At 47.6% G+C, this 15,414-nt stretch overlaps 1 protein-coding gene across 1 annotated transcript in view; it reads left to right on the top strand.

Annotated features, from left to right (window-relative positions):
* The first annotated feature begins 493 nt into the window (after positions 1 to 493).
* The window catches only part of Onecut1 (one cut homeobox 1), a 41,279-nt gene continuing 26,358 nt past the window's right edge, over positions 494 to 15,414 (top strand). The window contains exon 1 of the mRNA XM_021726831.3: positions 494 to 2,140. Coding sequence (XP_021582506.2) covers positions 1,036 to 2,140 — 1,105 coding nt within the window. The 5' untranslated portion in view covers positions 494 to 1,035. The remainder of the gene's footprint in view (positions 2,141 to 15,414) is intronic.

Genomic DNA, 15,414 nt, shown 5'->3' on the forward strand with positions numbered 1-15,414 from the left:
ACAGCTGCCAACCTGACCGAGACCTTTAAGATATTTAGGGTTCCCTTCTCCAATTGGCGAACATTTATAAGGGTGCAGAAAGCGCCAACTTACAGCATCTCTCCGGGAAACAGAGTTTAGTGGGCCTGGGTGAAAGGAGTGATGACACAATCCCCAGCTTCCCGGGCAACCTTCCCCGGGAAGCAGCAACTATAGAGAGAAGAGTAAAGCTCCCAGCATAGCGAGCCAGCCGTGATAGGAGCCTGGCAGCAGCGTCCTGGGGCTAGAAGGAAAGAGCTCACCAGTGCAAGGGAGGCGAGCGGGAAGCAAGTCTCCCGAGATTGCGGCGGCGGCCCCAGGACGCGCTCCGCCCCAGTTCATTGCACGTGCCCACCGCTTCCAGGCCATCCGGCGCCGCTGGGAAGGCGCAAGACCACCCCCTCCCCACCTTCATTTGTACGGGGACTTCAAGGGCTGGGATCGCGGGGACTCAGAGGGCGGGGCCGAGCCGTACGCATGCGCAGTGCGACCGGTAGGCGTGAGGGCGGGCCGCTGCAGCCGCGGCGGCGACTGAACCGCGGCCACAGAGTCTGCAACAGTAACCGAGCCATGGCTCGAGCTGGCGAGCGGCGCGGGCAGGCAGCAGCCGTGGCAGGCGCGCCGGTCGCGTCAGGGGAGCCGGGGACCTCACAATTCTAAGAAAAGGGGCGAGAGGGGACCAGGGCTAGGCGGGCTGGTGGCATCGCGCTCTCCCAACAACGCGGATCCTTTTTGGAAATTAATATTTTTTAAAAGCGGAGGACGCAGAGGGGAAGGTGGGGTTAAGAGGAAAGGAGACATACACACACATACACACGCGTACATACACACACACACACATACACACACACACACACACACACACACACACACACACTCATACAGACCCACAGTGAGAGGAAGGAAGAAAGGCTACAGTCGCTGGCAGCCAATGTGAAGACCGGACTCCGTGCGCTCCTCGCAGCCTCTGCCCGGCCACATCGATGTTGTGTCCGCCGCCCGCTCGCCGGGATCACGATGAACGCGCAGCTGACCATGGAGGCGATCAGCGAGCTGCACGGGGTGAGCCATGAGCCGGTGCCCGCCCCTGCCGACCTACTGGGCGGCAGTCCCCACGCGCGCAGCTCTGTGGCACACCGTAGCAGCCACCTGCCTCCCGCGCACCCGCGCTCCATGGGCATGGCGTCCCTCCTGGACGGCGGCGGCGGAGGCAGCGATTACCACCATCACCACCGAGCCCCTGAGCACAGCCTGGCTGGTCCCCTGCACCCCACTATGACCATGGCCTGCGAGACTCCCCCAGGTATGAGCATGCCCACCACCTACACCACCTTAACCCCTCTTCAGCCGCTGCCGCCCATCTCCACCGTATCGGACAAATTCCCCCACCATCACCACCACCACCATCATCACCACCACCCGCACCACCACCAGCGTCTGGCGGGCAACGTGAGCGGTAGCTTCACACTCATGCGGGACGAGCGCGGGCTGGCCTCCATGAATAACCTCTATACCCCCTACCACAAGGACGTGACTGGAATGGGCCAGAGCCTCTCGCCCCTCTCCGGCTCGGGTCTGGGCAGCATCCACAACTCCCAGCAAGGGCTTCCTCACTATGCCCACCCCGGCGCTGCCATGCCCACCGACAAGATGCTCACCCCCAACGGCTTCGAAGCCCACCACCCGGCCATGCTCGGCCGCCACGGGGAGCAGCATCTCACGCCCACCTCGGCTGGCATGGTGCCCATTAATGGCCTTCCTCCGCACCACCCCCATGCCCACCTGAACGCCCAGGGCCACGGACAGCTCCTGGGAACGGCCCGAGAGCCCAACCCTTCGGTGACCGGCGCGCAGGTCAGCAATGGAAGTAATTCAGGGCAGATGGAAGAGATCAATACCAAAGAGGTGGCGCAGCGTATCACCACCGAGCTCAAACGCTACAGCATCCCACAGGCCATCTTCGCGCAGAGGGTGCTCTGCCGCTCCCAGGGGACCCTCTCGGACCTGCTGCGCAACCCCAAACCCTGGAGCAAACTCAAGTCCGGCCGAGAGACCTTCCGGAGGATGTGGAAGTGGCTTCAGGAACCGGAGTTCCAGCGAATGTCCGCGCTCCGCTTAGCAGGTGAGCGGGCCAAAGAGCTTGGCGCGTAAGCGAGATAAGGGACTCGGAAACTCAAGGGCCTGAAGGTGGGAGGGAAAGAGTAGGCAGAGCTTTCATCCTTCCCTCTCCTTAGAAGGGGTCCCTGGGCCTGGAAGAGCCAGCACACGGCTTCGGAAGCAGATTGCCTCCTTCAGGGTTTAGTGCAATGGGCTGTGGAAGGCCCTGGGAGCTAAGCTGCAGCGGCCTCGGTGACTCTAGGGGCGCATTTGTGCTGTGGACCGCGCTGGAGGGTCACACGGCCGGAGGAATCTTCGAACCTGTTAGGACACAGTCTGTGCATAGCTTCTCAGCTGAGCACTCCGGGTTTGATAAGTGAGGTAGGGGGCACGCGTGTCTGGAACTGCGCTTAGGTGCTCCCTTTCAGTACCCTCAAGTACGTATTTGGCGCTGGGCTGGAGCTTGCCAGAGCTGCCAGTAAAGGTTTGGCTGAACTCGCTGCGGCGACCCCCTCCTGGGCTCATTTGGCACCAGTAAGGCTCCGGAGAACCGCACTTTTAAGAGTGCGGGCAAGCCGTTCCAAAGTTATGGAGCGGAGTGTGTGCAGAGGGGACGCGTCGGAAAAGTTGGTACACAATGAGTGTGGAACCGACCGTGGAAAGGAGAGGGAGGAAGGCAGACAGTACCGAGATCCAGGTGAGAACGGCAGAGCAATAAGGGAGCTCGCAGCGAAGGCCAGGGGGCCACCTTCGCTTGCATTTTTTACAAAGAGACTTGGCATTTTGTTTTATTCCTCTTCGTGACTTTCAGTCTGAATCCCAGCACAGGAGGGTGGGAGTATGTAAATGACCCCCAAGTCTGCAAGCAAAGGTCTTCTGGGCCCAAATCCCAAGCCGGCTGTTTCGTAGTTAAGCGGTAAGGTCTCGGTGGCGCTGCGTGGACAGTGCGCCTGGCTCCCCTAGACTGCAGATAGGCGGAGGAGAGAGCTGAACCCAGCCGGAACCGCACCAGGGATTTCGGGCGGATTCGGCGACCTCTGAAGACCGAGGACAAGAGGGGAGATAGAGCCAAGGGCACCCGAGGGCAGACTGGGTTTAATGAGACCTGGGCGGAGGTTGCCAAGTTGATTGACTCCTGAGTCCATGCCCCCCCCACCCCCGCCCCGCGCGCGCAACTCAGCTTGGCGCCGGGGCCTGAGCCTTGGCGAAGAGAAAGGTAAAAGCCGGAATGAGGGTTTGTTAATTAACTGATCGTTCTCCATTAATTCGTCCCTGGAGAACGTGAGACAGTCAATCCGCTCTGAGCCGGGGGCACTGAGCCGTTTCACAGTCTAAAATCAAAGCGTAAAGCCGAAACCCCCTCCCCCATCTCGTGCCTGCCAATAAGAAGCTAGAGGGAGGCAGGTGCGAGTGAGCTTGAGATTCGAGCCTTGAAGCGACCCAAAGCGTTCCTTGGGTCTGGGCGCTTGAGGTCTTCGGTCCGGAGCACCAAGCTGACTGAGCCTCTGTCCTGTGGGGTTTTCAAGCCTAGTTTGGCCTTCGCCAAGCGACGTTCTCTGGCATATTCCTGCTGCCTGCGTCTGGAAACCAGGAGAGGCAGCGGGTAAGGAGACCGAAGGGAGAGGCTGACGGAGTATCTCAGCGAATCCTGGGCTCCGGTGTTTCCACTCTCTAGCACTGGGACCACCATCATCTTGCCCCACGTGGGTTGACCAAACCCCTACGAACTGCTGAAGTTCGTAAGAGGGTGGACGAAGGGGTCACTCCCTGCCCTGACTGCTCAACCTGACTGGGCATCCAAGGTAGTGTATCTTCACAAGCCCACCGCAAGGGCTGGAGTTCGGGACCTTTTACCCGAACAATGCTCGCCTAGAAGCGACCCAAACTCAGCGAGTGGGACAGAGAAAAATGGAAAAGAGGTGAAACCAAGGGTACTCCCTCAGGGGAAGTCCAGTGCCCCACCCCACCCCCAGTCAAAGCTCTTACTCCAGACTTCATCGACCCTCCTTTCCCCACTCCCTTTGGTCTTCCCCTGGAAGGACAGACTGATGGGTTGCGTCTGGCAACAGCCCGTGCCTTAGAAACCGATCTAGCGCTCTGTTCTAGGTGTGTGCCCTCTGACCTCCAGGCGTGGAGAGCTGAGGTGGTGGGTAGAGAAAAGAGCCGCAACCCGCACAACAGAGGCAAGGCCTGGAGGTGCTAGGCAGGTACTCATTGAAGAGACGCCTGCCTGGGCACCTAGCAGCCTGTGTCGAGCCGGATGCTCTTTGCCCCAGGCAGGTGGCCTTTTCCTAGAAAAAGTAAAAAATAGGAGACTCTGGCTGGACACACTTTTTTCAACAAACCCAAGGGGTACTTGGTGTCCTGATACTTGGATAGAACGTTGAGTCTTCTACTTTTGATTCCTTCCTCGCCCCAACTTAAAGAGGTGGGGCGGAAGGCTGGAACTGAGCATGCAGTGCTGGCCAGGAGGGCCCCATGCAAAGAACCTCTCAAGCCACAAAAGCATGACCTATTTTTAAACCACTGAGTAACGGTTGGAGTCCTTAACAATTTGTTACCAAAAAAAAAAAAAAGAAAGAAAGAAAGAAAGAAAAGAAAAAAAAGAAAGAAAAGAAAAAAAAGTGAAGTCATTTTTTGAACCCTCCAAATGATGTCTAGGCTAGGAGTGCAGGATCCTGAAAACCAACTTGGCCTTGGCTTCAGGATCTTGGTGCTTGTCCTCCTCCACCAGCTCCCCAATGCAGAAGTGCCCCCTTGTAGCTTTGCTTGCTGTTGCCCTCAAAGACAGGGCCGGCAATCTCCTCCCTATCCTCATGGGAATCAGAATCACACTGAGATGTGTTCCTTCCCTCCTCAGCAGGAGGATGGCTTCTCCGTGTACCTCTCTGTCTCCTACATTCCACACAGCTTGTTGCCAATGGTCAAAACCTTCTGCATGAGGCAGCATGTTTGGAGAGGTACCTTTGGTCTGGAATTTTCAACTCTGGTGGAAAATGGGCGACAGAAGGAAATTCTCACCAAATTAACTACCTTTTAAAAAAATCAATTTATATGTTCTCTCAATGTTATACTTGCTACTGCCCCATTATAACACAGCGCCACTGGGCTCACGGCTGCTTCTGATCCTGAGTGGGATGGGGGAACTGGGCTAGGGGTGTGCTCTGCCTCTGACGTGGGCGCCTATCAAGTCACAGGAGATTAGTTTCCAATTAAAGATTTCAAAAGGCTTTGGCTGCACCACAGGAGCTACCAGCGCTGGAAGAGATGGCAGCAGATACCCACCAATAGGCAAGGCACAGTAAACCTAGGAGGCTGTCGCTCACAGGCCCAAGGTTTCGGAGTGGGTAGCTGCTAGGCCACTCTAACACTGCAGGACTGGCAGGTGAGGAAGCCTCCAAACAATACAGGGGAAATGGTCAGGCCTTCAGCACCCAGGACTTCGCCCCCTTACTGGTCAAGTATTTGACCTAGAAAGTCCTGGAGGACCTGAGCCAGGGGGACTGGGTTCCACGTAGAGGCGGCGATGAGAAAGTCTCGCCGGATCCAACCTGGACTGTGTTTGCTGTTAGTGGCCTTGTGGCCTGGTTGATTGATAACTGGCCCCGCACAAGTCCATTTGCTTTTTGTTAATATTTACCTCAGCCAGTGACATTTCAACTGTCCCGTTGCCTCCCTGGGCCACGGGAGCCAGGCAGGAATGCAGTGTTGGGCCCTAGGAACTGCACTTCCTCAATCCCTGGGCCAGGAGAAAAGACAGGACTGGATGTGAGTTCAAGGGAGGTGTAAGGGCATGGGCACAAGAATGGGAGAAGGCGCCAAGGGACGGGTTTCCTTGTGCTCAGCCTCTGGGAGCAGCTGCTCCTAGCCTGCTGCGTGTGAACAAAGAGCCCAAGGGGCGCAACCGACCGTGTCCAGCTCGAAGCCTGGGGGGAAGAGGTCTGGAATGACCTCCTTCCAGCATGGTCAGGGGATGGCCTGTTGTCAGAAGAAGACTGAGAGTCCCAGAGCCTGCCCAGGACAAATGTTGGCAATGAATTATGGATTCCATGGGGAATCAATCAATATCTCTCTCTCTCTCTCTCTCTCTCTCTCTCTCTCTCTCTCTCTCTCACACACACACACACACACACACACACACACACCACTGAATTACAAAATCCAAAGGTCTTGGAGATAGTCACTAAAAGGCTCTGCAGCCTGTCTCAGCCTGTGTCTGCCCCCTTGAGGGTGTGTGAACTGTAAGGGGTCCCCTATAGTTCCCCAGAGGAAATACATGCCCCAGTGAAGGGGGGGAGGGGAGGTGCCCATAGGGTTAAGAAGAGTATTCAGGTAGTGAAGAGTGAAGCCTGTTAGTCTGACTGTAGTGGTCTAACCCTGCTTCTGAGGCTTGAGGAAACCTGGTGGCTATTGTTTGGGGACCTTGGTGTCAGTGCAGGGAGGATGCCCACAGAGACAAACCCCACAGTCTGATCAGAGGATGTCTGGCTCTGGCAGTAGGTACAGCCGCGAGCTACTTGGAAGCCTCCAGAGAGCCATCCAGATCTTAGATCGAAGGTCCAGGGCACCGCGATAGCTTGAGACTCAGCCCGGACATCTTCACTTGCAACTGATACTTGGGACCAACAGTACCAACAATCACACGGTTATGTTGTAGCAGCAAAGTGACCCAGAGCCCGAGATGTGTCTTTATTTTCAAGCTTTAAGTGCTCTGTGAGTCGAGCGGGTGCTGAACTGCTGTGCTCCCGGATTCCCTTCGTTTGGACTCACCTTCTCCGGGTTGCCAGACTGACTGAGCTGCGGAAGCTGCGCGCGCCCCCTGCGGGCCGCCGGGGCTAGACGCCCAGCAAGCGTCCGTTGTTGAGCCTGCTGAGAGGAAAGGGATGCTTGCTGAGTCTTTGTTTTTAGAACAGCTCTGTCCTAGGGATTTTCAAACCGATAACTATTTCGATATGAACAGGGTGTGGAGGAGGAGGAAGGGGATATAAAATTAACCTCAACAATGCCTAGGGCTACCCCATCGATGGAGACAAAATTTTCATCTTCCCAAAGTACACCCCAACTCTTCCCCAAACAGACGCATGTTTGGATTTGTTATCCAAATGATGCTTTTGCTGACATATTTTTATTTGAGAAAATCAGAGTCAGTGTAAAAAAGGTAATGTTGGCGGTCTGAAGTTGGAGGTTGGGGCCAAGGGATATAGTTTGAGCGGATTAGTGGTTCCTTTGTTTTGTGGTTTCCTCTTCCAGCAAACCGACCGGAGTCAGGAGGCAGCTAGCTCTGAGACCTTGAGCTTTGGAAGTCTTTGTTTTCTCTCCTGTGGGGTGGGTGAAAGGGCATTCGGAGGCCGACAGGTCTGGAGCCCTGGAGCGGCTTCTCGGCGTCAGGACCCTGGACAGGGCTCCACCATCACGTCACCTAGTCTGCGCCCCTGAAAGGAGGCTAGGATGCCTGCCTTTAAAAAGTTGTAGTGAGAAAACGAAAATTAACAGTTAATATTCCGAAGTTTATGAGAGCACGAGGACCTGCCAGGAGTATATACAGTGGCCGTCAAGTAATCGAAAAGATCAAACCTCTCGGCGTCGATCCGGAGGTTGATCTTTTCGTCCCCCACCGCAGCTTTGTGTATGCGTCTGAGCGCACGTGCACACCTGCTTATAAAATCGGAATTCGTGTCCCTGTGGGTGTGACAGGGGTTGGATCATTAAGCTAAAACGTTCAATTCAGTCCCTTTGATCCGCGCTGGGGAAAATCTATAGTCATCTCTAATCTACGAGGTCTTTAAGGAGGTTGTTACACGGGCTGTTTGATGTCATCATTTCCACCTTCATGCCAAATTCAGCTAATCAAACAGATGCTGCTCCCCAAAGTTCTCAGAAGAAATAGTTCTTACAGAGCACATCAGTAAAATTTATTCCCGATCTTCTTGTAAAGAAAAAAAAATCCTCAAGTCTAACGAATGCAGTGGGGAAATTAAAAAGGAGGCTTTGGGGTGTCCTGCTCCTCGCCCTCTGTAGTTAGAGGCCTTGTCCTTGAAGTGGCAGTACTGAGTGTTTTTTGTGAACTCCACTGATTGGAATATTCAGACACACACTAAATACTGCACCTCAGCCACAGAATATTCACGGGTGGAATGAGAAATCACTAGTTTCATTTTGGTCCCCACTAAAGCAGGTAAAATTAAATGGCCCCCAACTTAGAATAGCAACAGAAGGAGGCTTTTACAGAAGTCATGGTGTCAGAGAATCCATTTCTCATGCTAGAGAAAGACATTTAACAAATATTCACTAAATATAATTTTTCATTATGTCTATTTAAATAAGATAAGCACCTTTATGAGAAGAAAGTCATATTTCCACTTGAAAAAGATCAGTGTTATAGTGCATTAAAAAGGAAAAACTTATTTCTAATTGAATGAATTTAGCATATAATCATAAATTCCTATTTCTTATCAGTAAGCTTTTTAATTTTTTTTAGTTGTAAATGGATCTTTACTTACTTATATACATTGCTAAGAATCATACCCTGTGCCTCACACATGCTAGGCAAGCGCTCTGCTGCTGAGCCACGACCCAGCCCTCTTATCAGTAAGTTTTTATAGGTTTTTATTTTAATACAATTGTGTTAATACTAATGAAGCTTAATTTTTTTTTGAGATGATAGAATTGGATTAGTTGATAGGCCAATCTCAAAACGATCTATTTTGACACAAACATATAAATTATTTTTCCTGGGGTCTTGCAATAGAATCATCTACATATATCCCTCCCAAAATGTTATATTATCATAAAATTAGAACAGTTTAGCTCTAGAAATATTCCTCTCCTTTAGGCAAGGTGATTTAATAAGATTAAAGCTGAACATAACCAGACACTAAAGTATAATACATCAGATTTGTCACAGTAATAAATAATAAAGGAAACTTGTTTGTTGTGCACATATTGATTGTACACTACAGTAGGCACATACATATTCTCATTTAATACTCATCATCTATGCCAGTGGCTACTAAGTCTTGCAACACATTGGAATCACTTAGAGATAAAATGAACAAACCCTAATATCTGGTTGTAACAACAGATATTCTGATATATTTTGTATGGAACATGACCTGGGCATTGGGTTTTTGTTTTTATTTATTTGTTTGTTTATTTAAGACAGGATCTTGCTAAGTTGCCCAGGCTGGACTTGAATTTGAGATCCTCTCGCCTCAGTCTCCCAAGTATATATGCCGGTACTCTCTGCATAATGAGGCATTGGGATATTGGCATTTTTAAGAGCTTTCAGGTGATTTTAATGTGCAGGGAAGTTTTGGAACCAGTAGTCTAGGTGGTTACCATGATTTTCCCTGTTGCTTTCTTTATGGATGTTAAATAATTTACCTGTACTAATACAACTGGAAAACACTGATGCCCTAAACTCAGCATTCCCAATTCAAAACCCATAACTCTTTTATCCTCTACCTCATGCTTCTGTTGCGGGTTCAGTTCCACCAGGTCAGTGGACCTAGAGTGTGGAAATGTCTGATTCATGGTCATAAACACCCAATGGGAAGTCTGTGCATAATAAAATCCTTGAAATTAGAGAGAGTGTATTTTCCCTCTGGGACTCTCAAAGAGTGTTACTTATGGAAACTTCTTTCATTTTTACTCAAGACTTTTAAAAGAGATTTTTTATTGCTCTCCTTTGAAGAAGCAGCCAGGGGGAATGCAAGGCAGTAACGGAGCTACACATGGAACCCCAGTCTCTATCCATTTGTTCACTTAAACAATTATTGATGGGCAAGACCCATCTCATTAGATGTGCTCTGAGGGTAGGGCTGGCCCCTTGAGACCCATGCCTGGAGGAGGCCCCAAGGGCCCAGATGCTTCCATATTTTCAAGCATCGGCATTCTAATCTGCACTTGGGCAGCAATTACATTTCTTGGCTCCACATCAGTGCCTGCCTTTCAGTTCCAAAGCTTGACTGTTACTCATATTTTAGGACTCTGCATACATACAAAATAATCAATTGACTAAAACTCTGATTATATGTTGGCAATTGTCCAGAGGGCAACTTACAGTTTCCTTCGAACCCTGCATGCTTCCAGTCACCCATGTGTTTCTCATCTTTCTTTGCATATGCCATAGGGTACTCAGAATCGACAGTTTCTGAAATCACTCCTTTCGTTTTCACATCTTGTGATGATCTCATAGTCCCAAAGAGAGGTTATCAGAAGAACACAATAAACTATGTGCTTTTCGCTTTCCTTCCTGTTGTCTTCTAAAACAGATCAATGGGGAAATTAAATAAACAAACGAGAGAAGTGCGCCACCTAGTGACCTCTGTGCTCACTGCCGGTTCCTCGACTGGAGTGCGTGAGAGGAGTGGCTAACGTGATTCAAGTATTGATGGAGTCACAAAAATCGTTCATTAAGGCAATTTAATCTTTGCTATTAAATGTCCTTCCAATTCATTTGGGGTAATTAAGATGCAGTTAAAGTGATTAAATTCTAATTACTTATGCTAGACAAAGACATATTTGTCACACTAATGCGGTTAGGGTAACTAAGGACTCAGAAAGAAAGTTAACATTTACTTCAAATGATGCAACTGAAAAAATCAGTTCCTCTTTTCATCATTAATCCAGTGAGCTGGGTGATTATGTAATGGCACTACAAGCTCATTAAATACGGGAAGTGCTGATTAAAATGACTGCTAGGAGGAAAACTTGAACCAGAAGTATCTCAATACCATTTGGTCAGCATTCCTGAGGCAAAATTACTTGAGGTTCTTTCCCTCCAAGCCCTCCACCCTGAAGTAATAAAACCCTCCTGACATTAAAAGGACGATGCCTCACAGAAAGCTCTTGTTATCAACCTGCCGATGTTGTTAAATGAAAAAAAAATATTTTTAAATGGTAAATGGATTTTTTGGGTGGCAAGGAGCATGGCAAATGGGTAGGAGTGGAAAAGAGAATTCCTAAAGTAAAAAGAATGGACATTTCCACTACAGGCTTTGGAAGCCACTTTCCTTTACCCAAGCACCTTTTAAACTGTCCTTCTTTGCCTCTCAGTTCCATTTTTTGCTGCCTTTGATGGATGGGGACAGACTCCTATTGCACACAATTAAGCTACATTTGATTATTATACATGCTCTGAAGAGTGCTAAGTACCTCTGCAGCAAATTGCTCTCTGTTCAATGTTTTTCTACCTTCCTGTGGAAAGAGGAAGGTAGTTTTGTTGTTTTGCCATAAGCTCCATGGTTCCCAGCCTCTTAGGATAGTTTAATTATGGGTGATCATAAAGTAATGAATGAATTTGAAGTTTGCCTTTCTCACAAAAATGGCTTCTTAAAGAGGTGCCTAATGTTTTCCTTGGGGCAGGGGTATAATCCAAGGGCAAGAATGATTAGGAATACTTTTCCTTAAGAGACCTGAGTCTTGAGGTAGTTTAATTTGTATATTGAAACCGTAATTGTGCACTATTTATCTCATTGAATATTACATCATAAGCCAAAAAAGCTAGTTATCAAATTCATCAGTTACTTAATCAAACAACTACCTTTGAAAACAAATCAGTTATCTGAATATTTAGCATCATTGTTATTTTTTGGATCATGTTATACCATCTTAAATTACTGGGTGAAAAACAACAACTCTGAATTAGGAATCAAGTGCCCTGGAGAAAGGTTCTTGCAGTAATTAACTCTTAGACCTTGTCAAGTAACTTAACTTTTCTGGGCTTTAGTCTCCTTAAATGTAAAATGAAGTATTTGGCCTTAGGGTTCCTGACAGGTCCCACATTCTATGATGGATTGCCTTCTTTGCTGTGTCCACAGCAAAGTTCAGTAGGCATCCTAGTCTCTTATCTCAATTTAGTGCTCTGTCCCCAATATTAAAATCCAGCAAGGTGTGAGACTTAGGGCCCAACCTTATGGATGCAGTCTCAGGCCAGGCTTTCCAGCCAAGTGGTCCGAGGAAATAGCCCATTCAGTCAGGAGTGCTGCCTTCAAAAGATTGCCAGTTTGGGATTCCATTGCCCATGTCCTGGTAAAACAAGCTGTTAGTGAGGACATGGATCATCAGAAACTCAAATAATAATAATTTGGCATCCGCTTATAACCCTGGACCTGCACATATGTAGCAGTTCTATTCTTTTGTATACGTTTTGGATAAACTCCTGAGTATGCCTAGATACCTAAAAAGACTGTTCATAGAAGCATTGTTCTTAAGACCAAAAACCTGGAAACAGCTTAAATGTCCACTAACAAGGAAAGCATAAATACATAATGATGGACTTATGTAGTGCAATAATATGCTGTTATAAAAATAAATGAGCCAGAGCTGTACATAACAATGTATATGAGTCTTTGGAACAATGTTGATTTAAAAAAAAAAAAAAAAAGGTAAGCTATAGAAAACCACACCAAAACAAAACCAGTTTTACAAAGATCAAAAGCAAGGCAAAACCACTTACTGTTTAGAGATGCACAAATATGTGATTTAAAAAAACTATTTTAATAAAAACAAATTGGGGGCTGGGGATGTGGCTCAAGCGGTAGCGCGCTCGCCTGGCATGCGTGCGGCCCGGGTTCGATCCTCAGCACCACGTACCAACAAAGATGTTGTGTCCGCCGAGAACTAAAAAATAAATATTAAAAATTCTCTCTCTCTCTCTCTCCTCTCTCACTCTCTCTTAAAAAAAAAATTGGTAGAGTGCTTGCCTCACATTGTGGTGCCCTGGATTCAATCCCCAGCACCACAAAAAAAAAAAATGGGAGCACTTGCCTAGCACATGTGAGGCATTAATGCTGAGTCCATCCTCAGCACCACTTAAAAATGATAAACAATATAAAGCTATAAAAAAATGGGGCTGGGAATGTTGCTCAGTGGGAGAGCACTTGTGCAGACTTACACAAGGCCCTGGGTTCCATCCCCAGCACCAAATAATAACAATAATAATAATAATAAAACACAAATTCAGGAGAATGCTTGCCTCGGGTGAGGGGATGCAAGGAGGTAAGAGGAGAGGACATGCTTGTGGCTTCACAAGGCAGTTCTGTTGGGTGGTGTATTCATAGTGTTCATTTTGTTACTGCTTCATAACTTACAAACATGATACATATTGTTTTGTAAGCAATAAATATTACTCAATTTGAACATTGAGGAGGAAGAGATTGTTTTTGTCTGCCCCCCCCCAACCCAAACAGTTTACAGCAAACAGACACCAAGATATCTTGTGTTGTCATTTCAGCAAGTCTTAGCTCTATACCAAATATTAGCTCTCCTAGGGATTTTATTTCTTTCTTTATTTATTTGTTTATTTGTTTATTTATTTATTTGTTATTGATGGACACAGTACCTTTATTTTATTTATTTATTTTTATGTGGTGCTGAGGATCAAACTCGGTGCCTCACACATGCCAGGCAGGCACTTTACCACTGAGCCACAACCTCAGCCCTCTCCTAAGGAATTTTATGTAGCCAATTGTGGACAGAGTTTAAGAAGTGAAAGAAGAAGTTCATTAGATAAAAGAAACAAGAGTTAATTTCTTCATTCATTTGAGCACTTGTTCTAGCAGGTTCTGTGGTCTGGACTGGGGATGGAATGTACAACACACTTGTCTAGTGGGAAGAGACAGATGTCAGTTCACATCATGTGTGTGTGTTGGGGGATGGTTCCAGGGAGGAGAGGGCTGGGTATGATGAAGGGACAATTTTGAAGACCTAGAGGATGAGTCAGACTTGGATCAGAAATGGAGGAAGAGGTTTCCAGGCAGATTTCTTGTATATATAAAGTTTGTTGCTTCCCCAGCATAGCTGAGTGACACAGTATAGTCCCATCAATAACAAAAGCCTTCTAAGAACCAAGGCTGTAGTTTTCAGTGGTGGGAGCCATGGACCAAGGGTTTCATATTACTCTAGGGAGAAATTCAGATTGGTGGGAAAGATGAAGGAGAATATGTGTTGTTTAAAAAGCTTCCAAGGTAAATCTAACGTAACTCCAATTAAGTATTAGAATATCAATACAATAATTTAAAAGCAGATGCTTTTTAACTATTTTACCCTCATTTCTAGAATACCCTATATCTCCATAGCTCACTGTTTAAGTGGTGTGTATATAAAATCTTTGACTTTTTTTGATCTCTGTGTATGTGTGTGCGCATATGTGTTACTAGGGATTTAACCCAGGGGCACTCTGCCACTGAGCGACATTTCCTGTCTTTTATTAAATTTCACTTTGAGACAGAGTCTCACTATCTGGTCTCAAACTTGAGATCCTCCTCCCTCTTCCTCCGGAGTCTCAAGGATTACCACTGTGCCCAGCCTTTTGATCTTTTTGAAATAAAAAATTCACTAAAAATTTCAAGATCCCTGTAGAAATAATTGATCCCCATGCTCCTCCATCTAAAGTTATTACTGTTCTGTATCCTTACTGCTCAAAGTGTGGCTCCCCTGGCCAGCAGCATCATCATCACCTGGGAACTTATCAGAAGTGCAGACTAGATTCCATGCCAGACCTCCTGAGTCTGAATTTGTATTTTAACAAGAGCCCCAGAAGATCTCTTTGTATGTAAAGTCTAAGAAGCACCATCAAAGGCCATGTTACATCATTCAGAGGGTCCCTGTTTCTTCATTTGCCCAAATATTTCTCATGTTCTAGGCCCTGGGGCACAAAAGAGGAATGATGTGTCACATCCTGGAGAAAAAGCATGTGGGGAAATACTGACCATGATCTAGGTAGGAATACAGTGCTGTGCCAAAAGACAATGAAATGGAAAGAAAACTTTAAAAGGATGACAAAGGACCTTGTATGTCTGTGCAGTCAAGGGCCTTTGGCCTATGACAGCAGGACCTAAAGGAAACTGTGACCCGTCATGCAGGAAATGGTCAGATTTGTGCTTTTGAAAGTGTGCCAGAGTGGGAGGTACTAGGAGGAGAAGTATCAGGGAACTATTAGTAGCATGGAAGGATGGCAAGGAGGGTCTGATCATATGTCACTGTCAACCAAGGTAGAGAAAATGGGTGGGCAAGTTTTGAAAGCTATTTCTAAATTAAAATCAAGCAGATCTTGTGAAGAGTGAAAAAGGAGGAGCAATTGATTCCTGTGGCCCTGGCTTGGGAAGTTGTGTGCTTGGATATACTTGTAACCACAGAATGGCTATGTTGATGTAACTACAAAGATAGACACTTTTAGGAAGAGACTGCCTTCTCAAACTTGCTTATTAAGATAGATGGGCTCTTGGGGCTCTGTATAGACTTGAGATACCAAATCAGATTGTGTGTGTTTCACCCAAACTTATCACTGAATGAGAG

The sequence above is a fragment of the Ictidomys tridecemlineatus genome, chromosome 5 (assembly GCF_052094955.1).
Source record: "Ictidomys tridecemlineatus isolate mIctTri1 chromosome 5, mIctTri1.hap1, whole genome shotgun sequence".
NCBI lineage: Eukaryota > Metazoa > Chordata > Mammalia > Rodentia > Sciuridae > Ictidomys > Ictidomys tridecemlineatus.